The 20958-nt window shown below is 35.7% G+C and overlaps 1 protein-coding gene across 1 annotated transcript; it reads left to right on the forward strand.

The window, feature by feature from the left end:
* Positions 1-12825: 12825 nt before the first annotated feature.
* LOC311081117 (trypsin II-P29-like) lies at positions 12826-16312 on the forward strand (the record flags this gene model as incomplete). The annotated part of the gene is made up of 6 exons (XM_084111524.1): positions 12826-12880; positions 14158-14178; positions 14289-14457; positions 14577-14839; positions 14934-15082; positions 15584-16312. The coding sequence occupies 6 exons, from the start codon at positions 12826-12828 to the stop codon at positions 15863-15865; spliced, it is 939 nt and encodes a 312-aa protein (XP_083967650.1). The 3' UTR covers positions 15866-16312.
* Between the last annotated feature and the right edge of the window lie 4646 nt (positions 16313-20958).

Below are 20958 nucleotides of genomic sequence, written 5' to 3' on the forward strand. Positions count from 1 at the left end.
CACCAGATCTGAATATTTTTGAGCCACTTTGGGGTATTTTGGAGGAACAAGTCAGAAAACTTTTTTCTCATCACATAGTGCCACTGTTCTGGAAGAGGAAAGGCTCAAAATCTCTGGCCACTGTGAAGGACTTCTATCTGTCATTCCCAAGATGAGCTGATGCTGTTTTGGCTGTAAAATAGTAATTAACACCATACTAATTATTGTGGTCTAAAACCAGGTGTTTCATTTTCATTGTCATTACATTGTTATTTTTGCATTTGATTTTAAGGACATTTTTTTTGTGCGATAAAAAGGTAATGGTTTTGAGTTGGGTAACGAATACAAAAAACCTGAAATTAACCTAAAAAATGTGCTTAATTGAAAGATTTTAATCTACTTAAGTCTACTTAAACTCAATCATCCTAAACACATTATGTTACAAAAGGGTTAGATCAAGTATAAGTATCTTTAAGGTAACTGGATACCACTTAAAAAACACTGCTTAAGTAAAAACACTGCTTTATAGTCTTGAGGCAGTTGTGTTTGTGAAAGAGTGAAGATAGTCTATATAGAATATCATGAAATGAGATAAAGAGAGAGACAAAGCGGAAGAAAAAGCTCATGTATCTAAATTCCTCTTATCCTTTCATTGATTTTTTTTCTCTTCCAGTCTTGAACAGATTTAATAGAGTTGATGTGAAGATATAAGCAGCTCAGATGGAAGACATCGAGCTAAATGTTTTACTTGATATCTCAGAGCCAAATGCACTCATAATAAATGAATCTGTCTTGTTTTCTCTCTCTCTCTTTCTCTCATCTTGTTTCTCGATGCGCCCGCAGTGACAGGGCTTTTAAAAATAGCCGCTCTTCCTCCTGATTACGGCACGCGTCTTGATTAATTACAGTGTTTGAGGTGTTACTGTGGGGTGGGTGTGATCGTCGTGGGAGAGGAGCATTGAAATGAGTGAGATAACAGGAGAGTGGGAGCACACTGAAGGAAATATGCAGCGCTTTCATTAAAACTCGTGCCTCTAAAAGTTTGCTGCAATGAAAGCACTCACTGGTTCAACAACGGACCCCTACACTCTTAAAATAAAGGTTTTTTATTGACATCAATGGTTCCATGAAGAACCTTTATCATCTATAAAAACGTTCCTTTCCCCAAAAGGTTCTTCATAGTGAAAAAAGTTCTTTAGATCAGGGGTGTCCAAACTTGCTCCTCGAGGGCCAACGTCGTGCAGAGTTTGGCTCCAACTTGCCCCAGTACGCTTGCCTGGAAGTTTCTAGTGTGCCTGAAGACCTTGATTATCTGGTTCAGGTGTGTTTAATTGGGGTTGGAGCTGAACTCTGCAGGTCAGTGACCCTCCAGGAGCAGGACTGGACACATCCTTCAGATTGTTAAAATGTTCTTCTCACTAAGAGAAAAATGTTCAATTTATGAACAATTTATTCATATATTTATGAATATATGAAGATTTTTTGAGGAACCAAAAATGGTTAGCTATTTTCTGTGAATGTGTGAGACTTCTGATTAATTTGCTGCTAAAGGTAAATAACTAAGAATAACAAAGTTCAGTAAACGGTAAAACTATTTACGCTACAAACCATTGGGTAACACTTTATTTTGATGGTCCCTTTTGAACGTGCTGTTGACTATAAGTAACTTTGCAACTATATGTCAACTAACTTTCATTGGAGTACAAGTAGACTGTCTGCTTAATATCTGCAAACACTTTATTGTGATGGTCCTCCAACAGACACTCTACTGACTATAAGTAATTTTGCAACTGCATGTCGACTTAATCTAACCCTAACCCTACCAGTCTACTAATACTTAACTAACACAATGAGAGTTAGTAGACATGTAGGTGCAGCGTTACTTATAGTCAACAGAACGTGTTAAAGGGACCATCAAAATAAAGTGAAACCAACCATTGTGTTTAGAATTAAAATATTATGGTAAGAAATACCAGTTTGCAATATCAAGCAGAATAACAAGCTTTTTTGTTCAGCTAAAATTAACTGGAAACGGATGAGACCAGAAGCCAGACACATTCAATTTAGAAATGTATGCGGTCGCTCTTACGTGAAAAAATAAGGTGGATACGGTGGGTCCACAAGTCTGTTAATTGGGGATTCAAAATCTAATTTAAACCTGGAAATGAAAAGTCAATGAAAATTAAAAAAATTAAACATTATGATGGAAAATGATGAAAAACAATTTCAGTTCATATTTCACATGGCACAGATCATGACACTCAAGATGCTCTTTGGATCATCTTAAATCATGCTGGAGAACAAGATCATTAGGTTTTACACAAACTTGTTGAGTTCATGCAGCTTTAGTATTGCTCTCAGTAAAGCAAAAGAGACCATTCAAATCCCTTTTTGTAATATAAATTGTATTAATTTAGATAAAATGCATGATAAAAGCATTTTTGCCATTAAAGCAAATGGTAGGAAATATATTACTAACACAAGAAATGTATTAATGTGTGAATAATTAAAACAAAAATTACACTTTGAATTAGCTGAGTGACTGATTCTCGTGTATCAGAAATTATTTTAGTGGTTTTCTTCTTTCATGCATGAAATGTAATCATGGACACCAGAAAGCAAGCGCTTCCACATATCCACTGTCTTACTCCTCTTGGCTTTGATCACTGCTTTCTTATTTTTTTTTAGCAATGGAAATCAGAAATGTCAGCCTGCATATCTGAGATTATACACAACAGTGCACACATAAACACACTGTATTTACAACAGTATACCACAGAAATGTGCTGGACAATGCCTAACTGTTTGGTTTTCTAACAGAACTGAATTTAAAAAAAAATACCTCAATAATGCACATAATGATCGGCATGCCTACATTAGTTTGATTTTGCTTTGTTTCAGTGTGATACTGTTAATCTGTGGTTTCCTTTGTATGTATGCATGTACCCAAATTCGTTTTATGATTTAAGAACCTGTTACAAGTGTGACAATTTGTTCACTAATTATAGTTCAGTTCATTTCTCCATTTGCCTTCCACAGAAGAAAGTCATACGTGTTTGGCATGGCATAAGGGTGAGTAAATAATGACAGATTTTCATTGAAATCCCTCATAAAAATGTACTGTTCCTTTATCTACAATATTTCTACAACTCCACTAAACATGCCTACCTTTGTTGAGACAATAGGCCTCCACCGGTCCTTTATTTGGTCAAAAACAATTATAGAGTGCCACCCAGTGGATATTTTGGGTGCTTCAAAGAACTAATATTAATTGTAAGAGTTCTGTAAATATATTTACTAAATACATCATACCATAATCATACAATGGCATTTTAAAACAAAAGGGGGAAACAAAAACATTTGTTGTTAGTTATGTACTTACATTAAGTTATAGGTCATTCTGCACATGCATCTTTAGGAGCCAAGAGGGCTAACCGGTTAAGAGTTTGAGCCGAAAAAAAACATTGAAAGAAATGTTTTATCTTATCGCAAGACAAAAAAGAAAGAACCAGCAACAATTTGCTTTAAGGGCTCACTCTATCAAAGTGACGTTTATCATTATTCACAGTGTAGTCTTATTACATATTACGTTAGCTGAATCCGGATAATGAAAACGCATTGCATCTACACCTGCCATTTAATGTGGTCAAGTGAGACTCGATCGTGATCCGATCACAGTAGAATCTTAAAAGGGGCCTATAAATTGTATCTGGGGAACTGTGAAATGAATCGTATGGAAGATCCATACGAATGAATTCTGGGATTATTTTCATTATCACATTATTCATAGCTTCAGTTATATCAAGTGATACACGAAAAAAATGTCACATTTAGATATTTGAGTAACACACAAGAATGAACCTCATTGGTTCTTGTAGAAGCTCAAACGTGCTGCGTAAGACAAGAGAATGAACCTCATTGGTTCTCGCACGTCAAGCAGACATTCGTTGATCATCCGTTTACCACAACTGATGTGTGAGTTGATGAATATTTATATGTGAATAAAACCTTAATTTAAATCTGTACAGCGCATAAAGTGATCGTGTCTCTAAATTCATATGGATTAGTTTTACAATCTCTTTATGAACTTTTTGAAGCGTCAAAGTGTCAGTGCGTGCCAATGTTGCTGTCAATGGACGGACAGAAAGCACTCATATTTCATCAAAAAGATCTTCATTTGTGTTCCAAAAATGAATGAAAGTCTTGCGAGCTTGGAATGAGATGAGGGTGAGAAATTAATGAAATCATTTTCATTTTTGGGTGAACTAACCCTTTAAATATCTTGGGATCGCAAAGTAAAACAGATTTTATTTTTATTTTTTTATTTTAATAAATTAATAAATAAATGTATTTATTTACAATTACAAGGAAATGAGCCAAAACATTATTCCGTTAAGTAAATGAATACCATATGTGTAAATCCCATAGCATTAACTTCCTGCATGTGTCACTTGGCAAAGATAACCATGTGTTGGTTTTCACCCACGTGCCATACGCAAACAAAAGAAGAACCAGTTTCTGTGTATGAGAGAGAGAAAGAGAGAACGAAAAACCATTACGTAAACTGTCCCATGTAATTGATTACAACAATTTATGCACAAATGGATTTAAGTACAATTTAAGTACAACAGCCTAAGGTCATGTGTTTAAATAGCAGAAGCTGTAAATGTAAACTTTATAGCCACTAACCTTTGTCTATCCTTTGTCTGTCTATCAGAGCCTCCATTGACAACCATTCAAAGAATAATAAGATGACTCAAAATAAAAGAAAATGTTTGAAAATGTGATTTATAAATAATTTAAGGCAGGGTAGGCATTTGTTCAAGAAACATTTTTTGTTATGCTGGTTTAAAGTCTCTTCACATCCTGATTGCAATCACTAAGTTATGTGGTCTAAATGTATGTGTATAAATTGTCTGTGGAAGGTGTAGGACCATAAAATGTTTGTCCAATCACAGGTGGGATATGATGTCCTGCTCAAAGCGACGTATTTTCATACCTCCGTGCACCCTGCTCGCGTAGACATCCCACGTCATCAAAACGTTTCATGCTATGCAGAGTTTTAGACAGCTGCCTTTTACAGTTCTTGCTTTACCAAAACAATGAGCATATTCACACTATAACTGCTTTTACACTCAACTTGATTCTATCTAACTCTGGTGCATTTGTGTGCATCCTACGTCATCACAAATGTGCACGCCGCATGGTAGAAAACAGAATGCGGGTCAACTGTGTATTTTATTTTACTTTTCTTTCTGAACAATTGCGCACTCGCGTCCATGTTGCTTACACATTCACGTGAATCGCAGCACGGTTCTAGTGAAACCTAACTCAGACCACCTCCTCGAGGTAATCTTGGGTTCGGTACCTCGGTGCGCTCCCAGGTCCTAATGACAGCTTTCACATTAACAATTTTTCATGCGAACCGTGCCCCGTTCTGAACTAAACTGCGGGTGTAAAAATGCTTGTTTATGTTCATATTGTAAAATTATGTGCTTTGAGCCATGAGGTGCTTGAGACATACGGCCGGAGGTCAGATGAAATACCCACAAAGTCGATCATCGACCTCTGGCCTAGGGTGTCCTGGTGCCACGTGCACTGATGGACACCCTTATGCTTGAACATGGTGCCCACCGACCCACCGCTCGGGTTCAGATCAGGGGGGCCGTTCCTCCCAATCAAGCCCCTCCAGGTGTCACTGTCGCTGCCCACGTGGGCGTTGAAGTCTCCTAGTATAACGACATAGTCCCCAGTCGGAGCACTTTCCAGCACCCCTCCCAGAAACCCCAAGAGGGCCGGGTATTCTGCACTGCCGTTCGGCCCGTAGGCGCACACGACAGTGAGAGACCTATCCCCGACCCAGAGGCGCAGGGAAGCGACCCTCTCGTTCACCCTTACGGTCCCTCCTGCCGGTGGTGAGCCCGGCCGAACAGGCCTGGCCCCAGGCCACGTTTTAAAAAACTTCATAAAGGGTTAATGAACTGCTCTTAGTCTGACCCATCCCCTAGAAGCTGTTTGCCTTGGAAGACCCTACCAGGGGCATATAGCCCCAGACAACATAGCTCCTAGGATCCTTCAGGTATTCAAACCCCTCCACCACGGTAAGGTGGCAGTTTAAGGAGGGGAAACTTAGACCACTTCATTGATAATATAGGCTTATGTTGAACTTTATTATTGTACAAACAGATGCTTCTTCTTCTTCTTCTTCGATTTTCTGGCGGGTAGCACCAACGTCAAGGTGCATTATCGCCACCTACTGTATTGGAGTGTGAACCAGAATGTAATAAAAAAAAAAAAAAAAAACTAAATTCTCTTAATCAGCTCTGTTCTTTTGAGATAAAGAAATAAACTCTCTAAACCATACGTTATTATATTTTTAAGCCTTAAATCCTCCATTCCCTTCTTTCTAAGTTCATTTTCCATGATTTCTCGCTCATTATTATACTTTTGACAAACATAAATAACATGTTCTACTGATTCCTCTAGTCCACAATATTCACATAATCCTGTTGGATGTTTATTTATTATGTATAATGTTTTATTCAGCATAGTATGTCCAACCCTTAATCTTGTTAAAATATTTTCCTCTTTGGTACTTCTTTTAGTTATCCTCCCTACCCCTACTTCTCTTTGTATTTCATAAAGATGACGTCCTGTATTTATTGTATCCCAACTATGTTGCCATTCTTTCTTAGTATATACTTTAATTACTGCTTTTGCTTCATCTTTACTAAGTGAGATATTCATGACCTCCTCAATTTCCAAAGCCTGTTTTGCTAAACTATCAACCTTTTCATTATGTTTTATCCCTCTATGAGCCGGTATCCACATAAATATTATCATAATGTTCATATTCTTAAATCTATACAGATGTTCATATATCTCATTTACTATATCCTGTCGACTGTGAGATGTGAATGACTTCAATGACTCCAATGCCGAACATGAATCTGTACAAAGTATAACCTTTTTGATTTGAGTCTCTTCTATCCACTGTAGTGCCGTTGCTATTGCCATCATCTCTACTGTGTATACTGATAAATGATCTGATGTTCTCCTATTAACAGAAATATTAAAGGATGGAATACTAAAAGCAAAACCTGTTCTACCTGTATTAGGATCTTTGGATCCATCCGTATATACTGGGACAAATGCTTGATATACAGTTTGTAATCTATCTTCAACAACAGCCACAATGTTTCCAGATTCTTTCATTACCTCTAGCATATCAAAATCTATGAGTACTGGAGGAAACAACCAAGGTGGAGTTATTGATAATGGTACTGCTGGAATATATGTTTTCTGACTTAAAATCATTTCTCTAACTTCTTTGTCACTATTCCATGCAAAACACTTCCGTTTAGATCTTTCCTTTTCCCAACATGGAGAGAGTACCTTTACTGTTGGATGACGGTCTTCTGTATGCCCCTGAAGATTTACCCAGTAGCTCATCATTAACTGCTTTCGTCTGATTTGTAATGGCATTTCACCCATTTCTACCTGAAGAGCAGAGACAGGAGTCGTTTTAAAAGCACCACAACAAAGTCTCAAAGCTTGAGCCTGTAACACATCCAACTTCTTCAACAAAGTTTTTGCTGCCGAGTCATAAACAATACTTCCATAATCTAACACTGACCTTATCAGTGCTATATAAACACTTTTCATTGCATCTCTACTCGCTCCCCATTCTGATCCTCTTAAACATCTCATCACATTTAAAATCTTTTTACACTTAGTGTCAATCCTTTCAATATGCTCATTCCATGTTAATTTTGCATCAAACCACACACCCAGAAATTTAAAAACTTTAACTTGTTCAATAGATTGTCCATACATCTTTATTTCTATATCAATACCTCTTTTCCTAGTGAACATTATTGATTTTGTTTTATCTACTGAAAACCTAAATCCCCATGAATATGACCATTTTTCTACTACTTCAATTGCCTCCTGTATTTTTCCCTTGATATGATTTATATTCCTTCCCCGTTTCCACAATGCCCCATCATCAGCAAACAATGAACGCCCCATGTCTCCATTAACTTGAGAAAAAACATCATTTATCATTATTGAAAAGAGTATTGGACTTATGATGCTGCCCTGAGGTGTGCCATTTTCAACCATATATCTTCCAGATAAAACTTTCCCAATTCTAACTTGAATAAATCTATTAAATAAAAAACCTTTAATCCAATTATAAATTCTACCTGTTATTCCTATCATATCAAGTTTAATCATTAAGCCCTCTTTCCAAACCATGTCGTATGCCTTTTCGACATCAAAGAAAACTGCCATCACTGATTCCTTATTAACCTGAGCTTTCCTGACATCTGTTTCCAAACATATAGTTGGATCCATAGTTCCTCTTCCTCTCCTGAAACCACTCTGATGAGGTGATATCATTCCTCTACTTTCCAAATAAAATGCTATTCTCTCTGTAATCATTCTTTCCATTATCTTTCCTATATGTGAGGTCAAAGCTATTGGCCTATAATTCTTTGGATTTGATGGGTCTTTTCCAGGTTTCCTAATCGGAATAATCACTGACTCTTTCCATCCAGTAGGTAACTTTCCTTTTACCCAAACTTCATTATAAAATCCTAACAATTTTATAGACGCCAAAACACCCAAATGTTGTAACATTATATAGCATACTTCATCCTTTCCAGGAGATGTTATTCCAGCTCTTGCTATTGCCCTCTTCATTTCTTCCATAGTGAACAGTACATCCCTGGTACTATTAGTTTCTTTCCTCTCAATTCTTCCAGAATAACCTAATTTTGTTAATTCCCTTCCTCTCTTTCCCTCCTCAGTTAGATTATTTGAGCTATGGACTTCAACAAGTGCCTTTGCTATCATTTCTGCCTTCTCTTCATCCGATACTGCTGCCTTTTCCCCCACCTTCATAACAGGGTATTTCCATTCTCTTCTGATTCCTCTCATGCTTTTAATCATGTCCCATACCTCTCCTACGGGTGTTGATCTACCTATTTTATTACAAAACTTCTGCCAACTTTGTCTTTTTGCATTCCGTATAATCTTCCTTACCTTTGCCTGCATTTGCTTATATTTAATTAAATTCTGAAAATTATGAGTTCTTCTTAAAATTCTTAAAGCTCTATTTCTTTCTTTAACTACTGCACTACATTCATCTGTCCACCAAGGGACCACCTTCCTCTTAATTTGTCCATTACTTTTAGGAATTGACTCATTAGCCGCTTCAATCAATATGGTTTCAAATTTTGTACTAATCTCTTCAATATCTTCATTTAAATCTATTTTCTCTATTTCCCTCTCACAAATAAAACTAAACTTTTCCCATTTAGCACAACCAAATATCCACTTCCCTATTCTTTTCACTTGTTGTCTATTTTCCTGTAGTAATATTTCACAAAAAACTGGATAATGATCACTTCCTACTGTTGTTTCATAATTTACATCCCATTCACATATCCCTGCTAAATTACTTGACACCAAAGTTAAATCCAATACTGACATATTTCCTGTGTGTACATCCAGTCTGGTCCTTTTCCCATCATTTAAACAAACCAATTCCTTTTCCTCTAACAGTTGTTCAATTACCACACCATTTACATCTATTTTTGTTCCTCCCCATAATGTACTATGTGCATTAAAATCCCCACAAATCACTCTTTTATTTCCATCCATTCCTTCAATTTGTATTAACCCATTCAGATCTAATTTCTTACACGGATTATAATAATTAATAATTATGAGCTCTCCTTCCTTCGTCAATATCTCTATGACTATGTATTCATGCTCATTTCCAATTCCAATTTCTCTAAAACCAATACCTTCTCTAACAAATGTTACACATCCACCCCCTACTCCTTCCCTCCTATCACACCTAACACAATCATATCCACCTAGTCTAAAATCTAAATTTGGTCTCAACCATGTCTCCTGAATACAAATAACACTGGGTTTACTAGCTAGCTCTTCTATATATTTTTTAAATTCTTGTCCATTGGCCACCAAACTCCTAGCATTCCATTGCATCAAGAGGATCATTATTAGTATTATCCAACCCATGGTTGCTCCTGACTTGCTTGGACACTGAGATCATTTCTTACTTCCTCCCATGTCAATCCACTGATATTTAGATGATGAACTGCAGCTTTCACAATTATTTGTATTCTTTCTGTTTTAGATTTAATCTCCATTGTGGCATTAACTACACCTGCAATGAAAATAACTAGTTTCTTTAAGTCAACCAATACCTTTTCTTTATTTACCTCTTCTGTTTCTTTTGAGATTTGATTCTCCACTCTGTCTCTTTCATTTCCTCCTTCTCTTGGATTCACCATCCTCACCGCTTCTGCGTATGTAATCTTGTTCTGAATTCTTACCTGTTGTATTTCCGTTTCCTTTTTCATCACTTCACAACCCCCATAAGCTACACTGTGATTCCCCCCACAGTTACAACATTTAGGCTGTTCATGATTACATTGTCCATATTCATGATCTTCTCCACACCTAGCACATCTCCTTCTGCCTTTACAAACCTTGGCTGTATGTCCAAATCTTTGACAATTGTAGCACCTCATTGGCTTTGGAGTGTATTCTCTAACATTATAGCTCAAAAACCCTAACGTCACTTTTTTAGGTAGGAATTCATCTTCAAAATCAAGTACCACATACTCACTGTCTTTTCTCACCCCCTCTCGGCTTATTTGTATCCTTCGAGCATCTTTCAGAGTTCCTCCTTTTAAGTTTGATTTAATTTCATCCATTGAAACTCCTACCGGAACTCCCCAAATCACTCCTTTACTCCATTTACCTTCCCTTTCCACACGACTTATGTTTATTACTTTAAATTGTCCTATTTCCTTAATTCTTCCAGCCCTCTCCCTCTGCTCTTCATTTCTACAAACAATCAGTAGATTTCCATCTCTCAAAACCTTCGCCATATGTATATCTCCAATCTGATTTCGCAAAATTGTTGTCAACTTCACAGGACTCATTGATGATATTCCCTTCTCTTCACCAAATCTCAATATCATTTTAAATTTCAAGTCTTGATCATTCTCCTCCACTCCTCTTTCACAGCTTCGATTACGTCTGGTTTTCTTTGCTCTAATCTCTTCAAAATGATTTTCTCTTTTCTCCCTCATTCTTCCGCTTCCTTGACTTGTTTCCATACTACCATCACTATCCACTATATCACCATCTCCCCATTCTGGTCCATTCACAACACAGCTGTGCTTACCCGCCACCGCTTTCTTCTTTTCATTTGACTTTCCCATTCTTATTATTTTTCCGCTTTTCCAACCTCCAGTTGATAAGCATGCTTCTCTTCCAAGATCATCTATTAAATTTCCACTATTTTTAAAATGTTCTCCTCTTTCAGTGCAAAGTCGATCAAGGAAGTTTTTCAAAAACTCTCCAGCAACTTCCTTTCAACTCCATCAACAGCCAAACAGATGCTGTATTAAGCAGTACATTAAGTATTGAATGCACTCCTCTTAGCTTGTTAATTTCCCAGTTAGCCCCAAGCTCCACCCACCCAATCTCAAGCCAATCAGAACTCTCTCATAGGCTTTATTAGCTGCACCTGTGCCCACAGCTTCGTCCTTATTGTTGCATGTACGTGCAGAGGACTATGAGTTTTACTCCTTTCAATCTGTTTTTCCTGCGTGTGCATAATTGACCATGTAAAGTGCCTTTGTTTGATATTCAAAGATTATTTTGTATGACTTAAGTTTGGCCTAAATGTGTTTATTTTCATGCTTGCTCTATTTCCTTTTTAGGCATGTGCTTTAGTTAATTAAATGTGCATTTGATGAGCTTATAGTATGAGTAGATTACTTTACTGCCTGTGAATTCAATGTAACTTAACATTTGTAGTTGTTCCCTTTTCACTTCGGTATCTTTTCACTACCTTTTATACAGGTATAGACTATTTTACTAGAGCTCAATTTTTTGCATCATAAAAGCATGAAACTGAATTTTCCTGTAAATTATCTTTCTTCTTTGTAAAGAAAATGAGAGAAGCAGAAATAATATGTGTTGTAAACGTGCTCCTGCTTTTGAGACATGACATAGGGCTTATACTTTAATTTTCAGTAAAGTCAGTTTCCACCTTTACTCATAATGGTATTTTAGGTTGTTTCATTTTAATAGCCTGTTTTCAATAGTTCTCGTTCACTTACCTGACTGCGTTGAAATCTGAATAATCTAATGAGGAAAAACATAGGAGCCCAACACAGAACTTCTTGCGCAGCGGAATAGGAAAGAATGAAGAGTCTCAAGACAGGTTTTAAAAGCTAAACTTCTTTTTTCTTGACATTGTGTCTTAAAAACGCTTAAAAACTAGACGCTCCGCAGCTGTGCTATTTTATACAGGAAAGACAAAAAAAATCAGCACAGTGAGTGGAACAAACAGGCTAATTACCTACCAACATATTAAATGGCAGTTTAAAAAAAAAAACATGTCCAATTTCTTTTAAAAAAACTTTTAAAGGGTTTTTAACCGCATCTTTCACTCTCAGGGCCGCTGACGACATTTTCATAGTAACAATTTATAGTAACGTAGTAAAAAAAACAACATTTTTGTTCATAAAACATGGTAGGATGTTTTAATATGCCAATAAGCTTTTATACCCAGTATATAGGTAAGTCTTCTATTTGATCAAAAATCCTAAAATGATTGATAGGAATAAAGTTATATGTTTCAATCTATAAATCAATCAATCTCTGAAAATATCAGTTTGGGTGGAGCCTGGAGGCAAGAAAACTCCTGATGAAGCCAGGAGTACTTATTCTTCACAGGTCAATAGAGACTTGACAGTAGAAGAAACAGCAGTCACAACACAGAACAGAAGTATGCATTTTATCACAGTCTTCAGTGTGGCTGGGGCCATACTTCTCAACATAGCAGGTACTTCTACAAATAATTTGCTTTTGTTAAACTCTCTATGTTTAATTTTAAAGTAGCCTATGTTAAATAATTGACTGAAATAGAATTGAATACGTATTAATAAAGTCTTAACTTGTAACTCGCACAAACGTGAAAAGAGCAACACAATTCAAGAAAAAAGATGATAAATAATAAAGTAACAAAATAATAAGTCATAGAATAATAGACGTAAAATGTGAAGTGATAATATTTAAAATATTTGGATAAATAAATAATTTAATTGTCTTTTTTTTAAAACTGTTGAATAGCCTTGGTTAATATCTAAATCTATAAAATGTTATTAAAACATTTAAATATGGATTATTTCCTTCGGCTGAGACACTTCAGATGCGTGCTGTTCATCATGATGGTTTTGAATTGCTTGAAATCTGATTGAAAAAAGGAAAAAACAGTTAAGTGCAACATGTCGTATAGGCTACATAAAATTATAATGAGAACATTATAATTGTGTGCTTGGGACATAGCTTTTAATAGTGAGACTTTGTTTTTGAAATCAGGCTCTTAAAAATTATATAAACTTTTGGATTTAGATTTATCGGACAATATATCGGTTATCGGCTTTCAAATATAAAGAATTATCAGTATCGGTATCAACCAAAATGTTCATATCGGTGCATCCATACTTTTTAGTTCCTGGTTAAATATACATGAAATGTAAATTGTTTGTTAAAGTTTGTCGTTTTGTGTTATTATTTTGAATAATAATTATGTTAATCTTTTTGGAAACACATTTATTAGCCTATATTTACCATTGATAGCTGACTATAGATGCTTTCTTATATTTTCATTTAAATGAACATCCCTTTTAATATATTTAGGGCTACTATACTTTTACTGTTAACAATTACAATTGTCGGTGACTCTAAAAATCCTTTTTGTGAATGTATAATCTTTTTTCTATTTAAAATGTGTCAGTTTATCAGCTCTGTAAGTGTTTCCTCCTGTATGGCATGGATCCAAAAATATTCACATGAATCTTGTTTTCTGTTTTATAAAAGTTCACTTTATCTGAATTGCGTGAACATCAACATAGTTGATGCATAAGACAAAACTACAAACAAAACTACAACTAAACCAGTTTATCATCTCTACCAGCGCAAACGTCGTTCAATTTTTGGATCTCCATTTCAATTGCTTAGCCAATTTTGACTGATCTGAAAATGTAGATCAACAGGACTTTAACAATCTTGATTGTTGATCTTGATCTTGATTTTTTTCTTTTTCTTTTTCTTATATAGGCAGCTTGGGTCAATTGGATGGTAAGTTGTTAATTCAAACTCATGTTCAGTCACACAGAATGTTTTGTTTTAAATGTGTTGCACTTTTTTGAGCAAACAGAGAATTCTCATATTATCTTTTCTCTCATAAGTATGTGGCCAAGCCCGCCTCAACACCAAGATTGTTGGAGGGCAAAATGCGACGGCAGGGTCTTGGCCGTGGCAAGCCAGCATTCAGAGTGTGTCCTTAGGAGGCTATTACTGCAGTGGGACTCTAATCAATAAAGAATGGGTTTTGTCTGCAACTGACTGCTTCATAGGGTATGGATTGCCCACGTTTAAAATATAATTTCTTTTTTTGAATTTCAAGTGCCCAAGTATCATATAGTCTATATCTGTGGATTCATATTAGTGTAATTAAATCAGTCTTGTATTTACAGCGTCCCCGTATCTGACTTTGTGGTCTACTTGGGACGTCTGACCCAAAATGGCTCAAACCCACATGAGACAAGCAGGACAGTGATTAAAGTCATCAAACATCCTAAATATAACAGTCTTGACCGCAAACTAGCACTGGTCCAGCTGTCTTCACCTGTGACTTTCTCTGATTACATTAAGCCAGTCTGTCTGGCTGCTGCTGGTAGTATATTTGTTGATGGTACAGAGAGCTGGGTCACTGGATGGGGCACGATCAATACCGAAGGTGAGGAACATCACACCCATTCAAGGTGTCACAAAAATCTATAGAAATTATGAAGCATTTTATGATGTTTCCACTAATCAATATATTTATTTAGTGACACAATTTCAGTTTCCTGACATACTGCAGGAGGTGGAGACCCCTGTTGTGAACAACTTTGAATGTGATGCTGCCTATGGAGGCATCATTACAGACAACTTGATGTGTGCTGGATTTTTAAAAGAGGGCGGCAAAGCCCCATGTGTGGTAAGACATTTTATCAGGCACTTTTTATCCAAAACCAGTGTTTTTCTCTATAAATGTGAGAGACCTAAATGTTGTCTCATCTTCTGGGTCACTCTACTAAATTACCAACCTAGATCTTTATCCATTGGTCAACCATCATAGCTGTGGTTGCAGGAACTTTTACTGTAAAATACAACAATAATAACAGTAACAACATTATAGGTTTTGCTGGGGGTAAAACATTTTTTTATAAACCAATCTATTGAAGTACTAATATCTAAGAAAAGACGAAACAGTTGTTTCAATGAAAAATCATCAAATGTAAGCGGTCACATGTTGGAATGTCAATAAATGATAAGATAACTTGAATTTTTCACTTCCAAAACCTGTCAAATTAAATGTCCTGTTAGATTTATTAGTTTTTCACTGTATATAAAGGGAATTCTTACCACCAAATTATGATCATTTTTCACACTGTATCTCACACTCATGTCTGTATCCGTTGTCGATATGTCTTTGCAGGGAGACGCTGGAAGTCCACTGGTCAGTAGGCAGGGCTCCAGGTGGATTCAGTCCGGAATTGCGGTGTACTCGATAGGATGTGGTCTACCTGAATATCCTACAGTATATGTCAGAGTGTCTGAATATCAGGACTGGATCAGTTATTACACGAACAGCAGCATGCCTGGATTTGTCCCATTCCCCCTTATTCTTTCTGTCGGAGATGGAGGCTCGATCTACCTCCTCCCATTTTCCTTTGCTCTCGCATTTTCCATTATCCCTCTCATCTTCTTACACTTTTAAAGATTGTCATGATCATTTTATGGATACAGTTCTGTAATGATTATGACAGTTTGCTATACACATAGGTGAAAGGTGTTTCTTTTTATGATAAAAAACTTTCATATTGATTAGATTCTGGGATCATAAACATGTTTATAATGAAACTTTGACATATAAGCATTCTCTTAAAAAAGATAACCTTCACTGACAAGATTCATTACAATTGCACCGCATTTCATTTTTTCAATACGATTTTATTATAATAAATCAGCACCTGTTGCAATGTGATCATATACATTTTCCTGTATTTTCCTTGAACTAATCATTTGCTTTGTTGAATAAAGAAAACACAAATGTAAAAAAGCTTTTGAATGATTGTACATCTCTATTGAAAAGTATTGAAGTGAGTGTTCGTGTACACATGATCAAGTCAAAGTGAATTTCTGAAATAATAAAATTTCAAGATTTTACTTTGGTTTTCAAAGCTGCATTCTATACATTTAGGACACTTAGATTTTAAAATGCTGATGCTTTTAAGCCATATTTCATGGGTAAAACTAGTGTGTGGGAGTGAAAATAAATGATAACAAACAATAGAACACATAAACAGTCTTGTTGGCATCTTATTTAACACATCAATCCCACAGTGTACAAAAGAAGAAAAAATAGCTATTGTAAAATGTATTGCACTGACATTTGCATGACGATTAATTGCTCATAAAACACGCAACTATCAAACGTGTGAGAAAGTCCCCAAAACATTCAATTCATCATGACTACATCATACTGTATCTTGATACACATTTCTGTGAATGTCTCCCTATGCACCTCACTTAAGCTAAATGGGGAGTCTCCTATTCGACACCTACAAATTTATACTCTAGTACTAGGCATCTCCATTTGACACCTGCTTCGAGTCGGACGACATCTCGCCCCAACACTAACACTTGGGAATAAAGTCTCTAGTGTTCCACTTCAGCACTATCACTTAGGAATGAAAATAAGATCTCTAGTGTCTAGCCTGATTCAGCAGTAATCAGACAGACTCAGTCAATGCCTTCGAATATGCTTTAATAATGGTCGGGTGGATCTCAGACCAATTTCAGAGAGAATCCCCCCCAACAAAAAGAGTACAAAAGTTTTTATAGAATTGTAGCCAAAGGTGACATGATTCATTACATCAATTTTCTACAATATGATTGGTTCTTCATATGTATAATTCAGCAAACTTTTCTGTTACTAGGTAAAAGCAAATCTTGATTTCTTGATTACTTCCCCTTGAGGTATCGTGAGGTTAAATGTTTATCTAGGTTATTCTCAGACACACTAACTTTGGCCCAAGTGCTGGGGACGTTTAGTTTTCAAAAGCATATAATCCTGCAAGAAAAAAAAATGTTAGTTATGATTCATTAAGTTCCTTCACAGTCTTTTGCATTGTTTTGTTTTTTTAAATCTTACTTCCCTATTTCCTTTTGCACTACAGATTTTTTTCTAATGATATTATGTTTTATATTTAGCACCATTGTACTCATTTCCTTGTTTATCTCAACACATAATGGGATGACTTGAACTTGAATAACATAAACTTAACCAAAACTACTGAAGGAATGCAATTTAGCAGGTTGGCATAGATTTATGGTGATTGACCAGAATGCATGTGACTTCACCCATGTCACCCACACAACCTCCACGACCAGCTCTTCCTTTTCACCTCAGACACTTTCACCTTTATGGATTGGTGCAAAATGTATCACAATACCAAGTAGAATCATGATGATTAATGGCAATTCACACATAAATGTTATTAATATTATTATTATAGTGAATTATATATATGTATGTATGTATATATATATATATATATATATATATATATCTTTTTTTTTACTACAATATATTAAAATATAATTATATATATAAAGTATATGAATAGTATACAAAATATAGTTTAGAATGTGTGTTAGTTTTTTCACTTTCACACAGCATTGCAATGCTATATCTTTTCTTTAAGATAAAATAACAATAATCAGATGATTGCGGCTTTTTTATGAAGATGAAATAACTCTTTTCTTTGACAGAAACATTAAAATAGAATCATCAGTATATGGTTTATAAAACAGATATTTTTTTTAGTTCAGTATTCTTATAAACATCTCTGGTTTACAATAATCTACAAGCTGTTTCTCATACAGTATTGGGTGTGAATTTGATATTTGGCCAAAATCTGAGGCACAAAAGTATGTAGAATGCAAAGCATCCAGGAAATAAAAGTTACCCTTTTTTCCCAGAACCGACATTTGAGACTGGCAAACCACAATTGAATGCACTTTATACACTGTAATCTAATTAGTTGGACTTACTTAAAAAAAAAGCATGCAAACCGATTGTCTTGAAAAAACAAGTAAAGTGAAATAGGAATAGTGTGTGGTACTGACAAATGCTTAGTTAGTATAGTTCACTTACAGAAGAGTTCTAGTAACTAAAAAAGAACTGTAGAGAGTACTTGATAATTTACTTTAAATAAAATATAATTGTTACCATTGTTGTGTTTTGCAGACTGAATGTTGAAGTCTGTGTGACTCAAGTATGATCAATTGCAAGATTGTCACAAATATAGAGGGATTATATAAACCCAATTAAAAGTTTCACAAGGTGTTTAGGACATAAGTGTTAGCAACAAAATTATAAAAGATCATTAATTGACATGAAATATAGTTATGTTATACATCATTCATTCATTCATTCGTACATATACATATAAATATAAATATACATCAGCTTATGTGATGTTCTCTCAAATTTTTCAGCTGTATTAAAATTTCAACATTCAAGATGACTTTGGGAAATGAGTGAATGCAAACAGAGAAAATAACTGCAGAAGTGGAGGAAATGAGTGAAAAGTCCATTAAGATTTCCCCCGCCTCAAAAACCACACTCAAACCAATCAATTAATCTTAACTTGGGTTTTCTTAGTAAACAAAGCATAGTATGTGAATAATGCAGATTATTAGATTTTTACAATTAAGTTAAGACATTAAGTAAAGTTAACTAAAAAGTGTTAGTTAGAATCACTGTTGGATTTATGCACCGCATTCACTTTATTAAACTTAATTTATTTCTACTAAGAGTTTCAATTGTGCGCCATAATAATAATCCTGAAGAACATATGTTTTTTACTGTTCCAGACAGACATCCCAGTCTGTTCGTAACATTTTTGGGGGTACATCCAGACTGATTGAAAAGGTATCTGTGGTAACATTTTGACTTTAATTCTTTTCTATTTGATTTCTATTCAAGTTATGTTTCAATTTAAATTATGTTGCATGTTTCTATTTAAGTTATGTTGTATGTTGCTGGGACCATACTTCTCAACACAGCAGGTAAATATAAAAAATGCAATGCTTTTTTTTTCCAGATGATGTGTCTGAATGAAAGAAAATTAAATACTCATTATTATTAGTTGGGTTTTTTTTTTTTTTTTTTTTTTGGTGCAGCCAACTGGGAAAAAAATCGAGAAAAATATAAATGATTTACTAAAAATGATGAGAACTGAACTGAGCTGGACGATGACATCACTGTCTGTCAGGACCACGATCGTCAAAGATGATTGACAATTAACATACAGTTTGGATTGGCGGTATGGCTCTGTTCTGGGCAAAAAATGGGAGCTCTAGCGCAAGTTCTACTGGGAAGACTCTAATGTCACATAATTCATTAACCACAGATCTAGCCAATAATCACTCGACATATGGAGTATATAAGTCCAGAATGAATAAGAGCACGGGGAGCAGCGATAACCCCCCAAAACAAAACCATATGCTGATATCCCACAAACTGAGGGTGAAAAATCTAAATGCTATGTTTTTCCATACTGGAAAATAGGGCTGCATGATATATCGAAATGATCGAAATATCAGAAATGTGCATATCACAAAATGCATATCGCAATATCTTGCAATATCTGAAAGATTTTAATAGGTATTTTAAAATGTTGCGAAAAGTCAGTTTTAGGTCGACGCATAATAGCAGAGAATAGACTGGGCATGTGACTGTTACAAACGTGTGACTTGCTTGACGTTAAAAGGAGTTAGTTATTAAGCACAATAAGCTGTGGAAAACAACTTTGCGGTACACCCGCTGTCAGACCGAACTATGCCCCTAGAGCTAGCCTGGAAATCCAGACCTAAATCTGAAAGATTAATGGTCTGGCGTCGACTAATGAAAATCGCCCAGCTCGAGGGGCGGCAACAATAAGCCCCACAGCTAACTGGTAGATTAAACTCTTACCATATCCGGTCAGCAAAACAGCAAAAACGTCCTTCTTGCAAAGGAACGATTCGAGCGGCGTCTTCTGTTCCTGTTTTAGATAAAAAGCCAAATCTAACTCGTTCATTGTAGCGGCCAAAGCCGTTTCAAACAACTGGTGTTCATCCATAGCCATCTTGCAATGTTTACTAATGACCTCAACGTCACAGTGCTGTCGACATCTCGCCTCTGGCCCGCCTATATCAGATAACCTGATGTGATTGGTGCAGCTCAGATCGAGGGGCATATTTAATGAGCATCATTACTCGACACCAGAGTAACTCGCTGAGCAAATTCAACTTGTGCTCTCGCGAGAACTCTGGATTACCAGGGTACCCTAGAGCTGCTTTGCAGCTAAATTGAATTTAGTTTGCATCATTGAATTGTTATTTTCCTGTTTATCACTGTAAAGCTGCTTTGAATATGTGCTATATAAATAAAGGAGAATTGACTTTAGTTTAAGCATGGCATGTTGGCAGCGACAAGCATGTTGCCAATGACAACGGATAAGAAATGCACATTGCCAATATGATCACAAAAGCCTAGCAACAAGCATGTTACTAAAAACAACTAGATAAGCCATAAGCAACACATACCAGGATAGCCTTTAGCAACAAGCATGTTGTCGATAACCTGATAAGCAATGAGCATAAAAAGGACACTTAGCTTAGCTTTGTGAAGACATTCAGAGATGAATGGAGAGTGAAATATTGCCAGCTGTAACGTGGATGCTGGATCTTCCTTCTTAGCATCTAAACATCTAAAGACCTCATCTAAACTTTGTTATTGAGGCAGTCACATTAGTATAA

This window comes from Abramis brama (assembly GCF_963993115.1).
Source record: "Abramis brama genome assembly, chromosome: 1".
NCBI lineage: Eukaryota > Metazoa > Chordata > Actinopteri > Cypriniformes > Leuciscidae > Abramis > Abramis brama.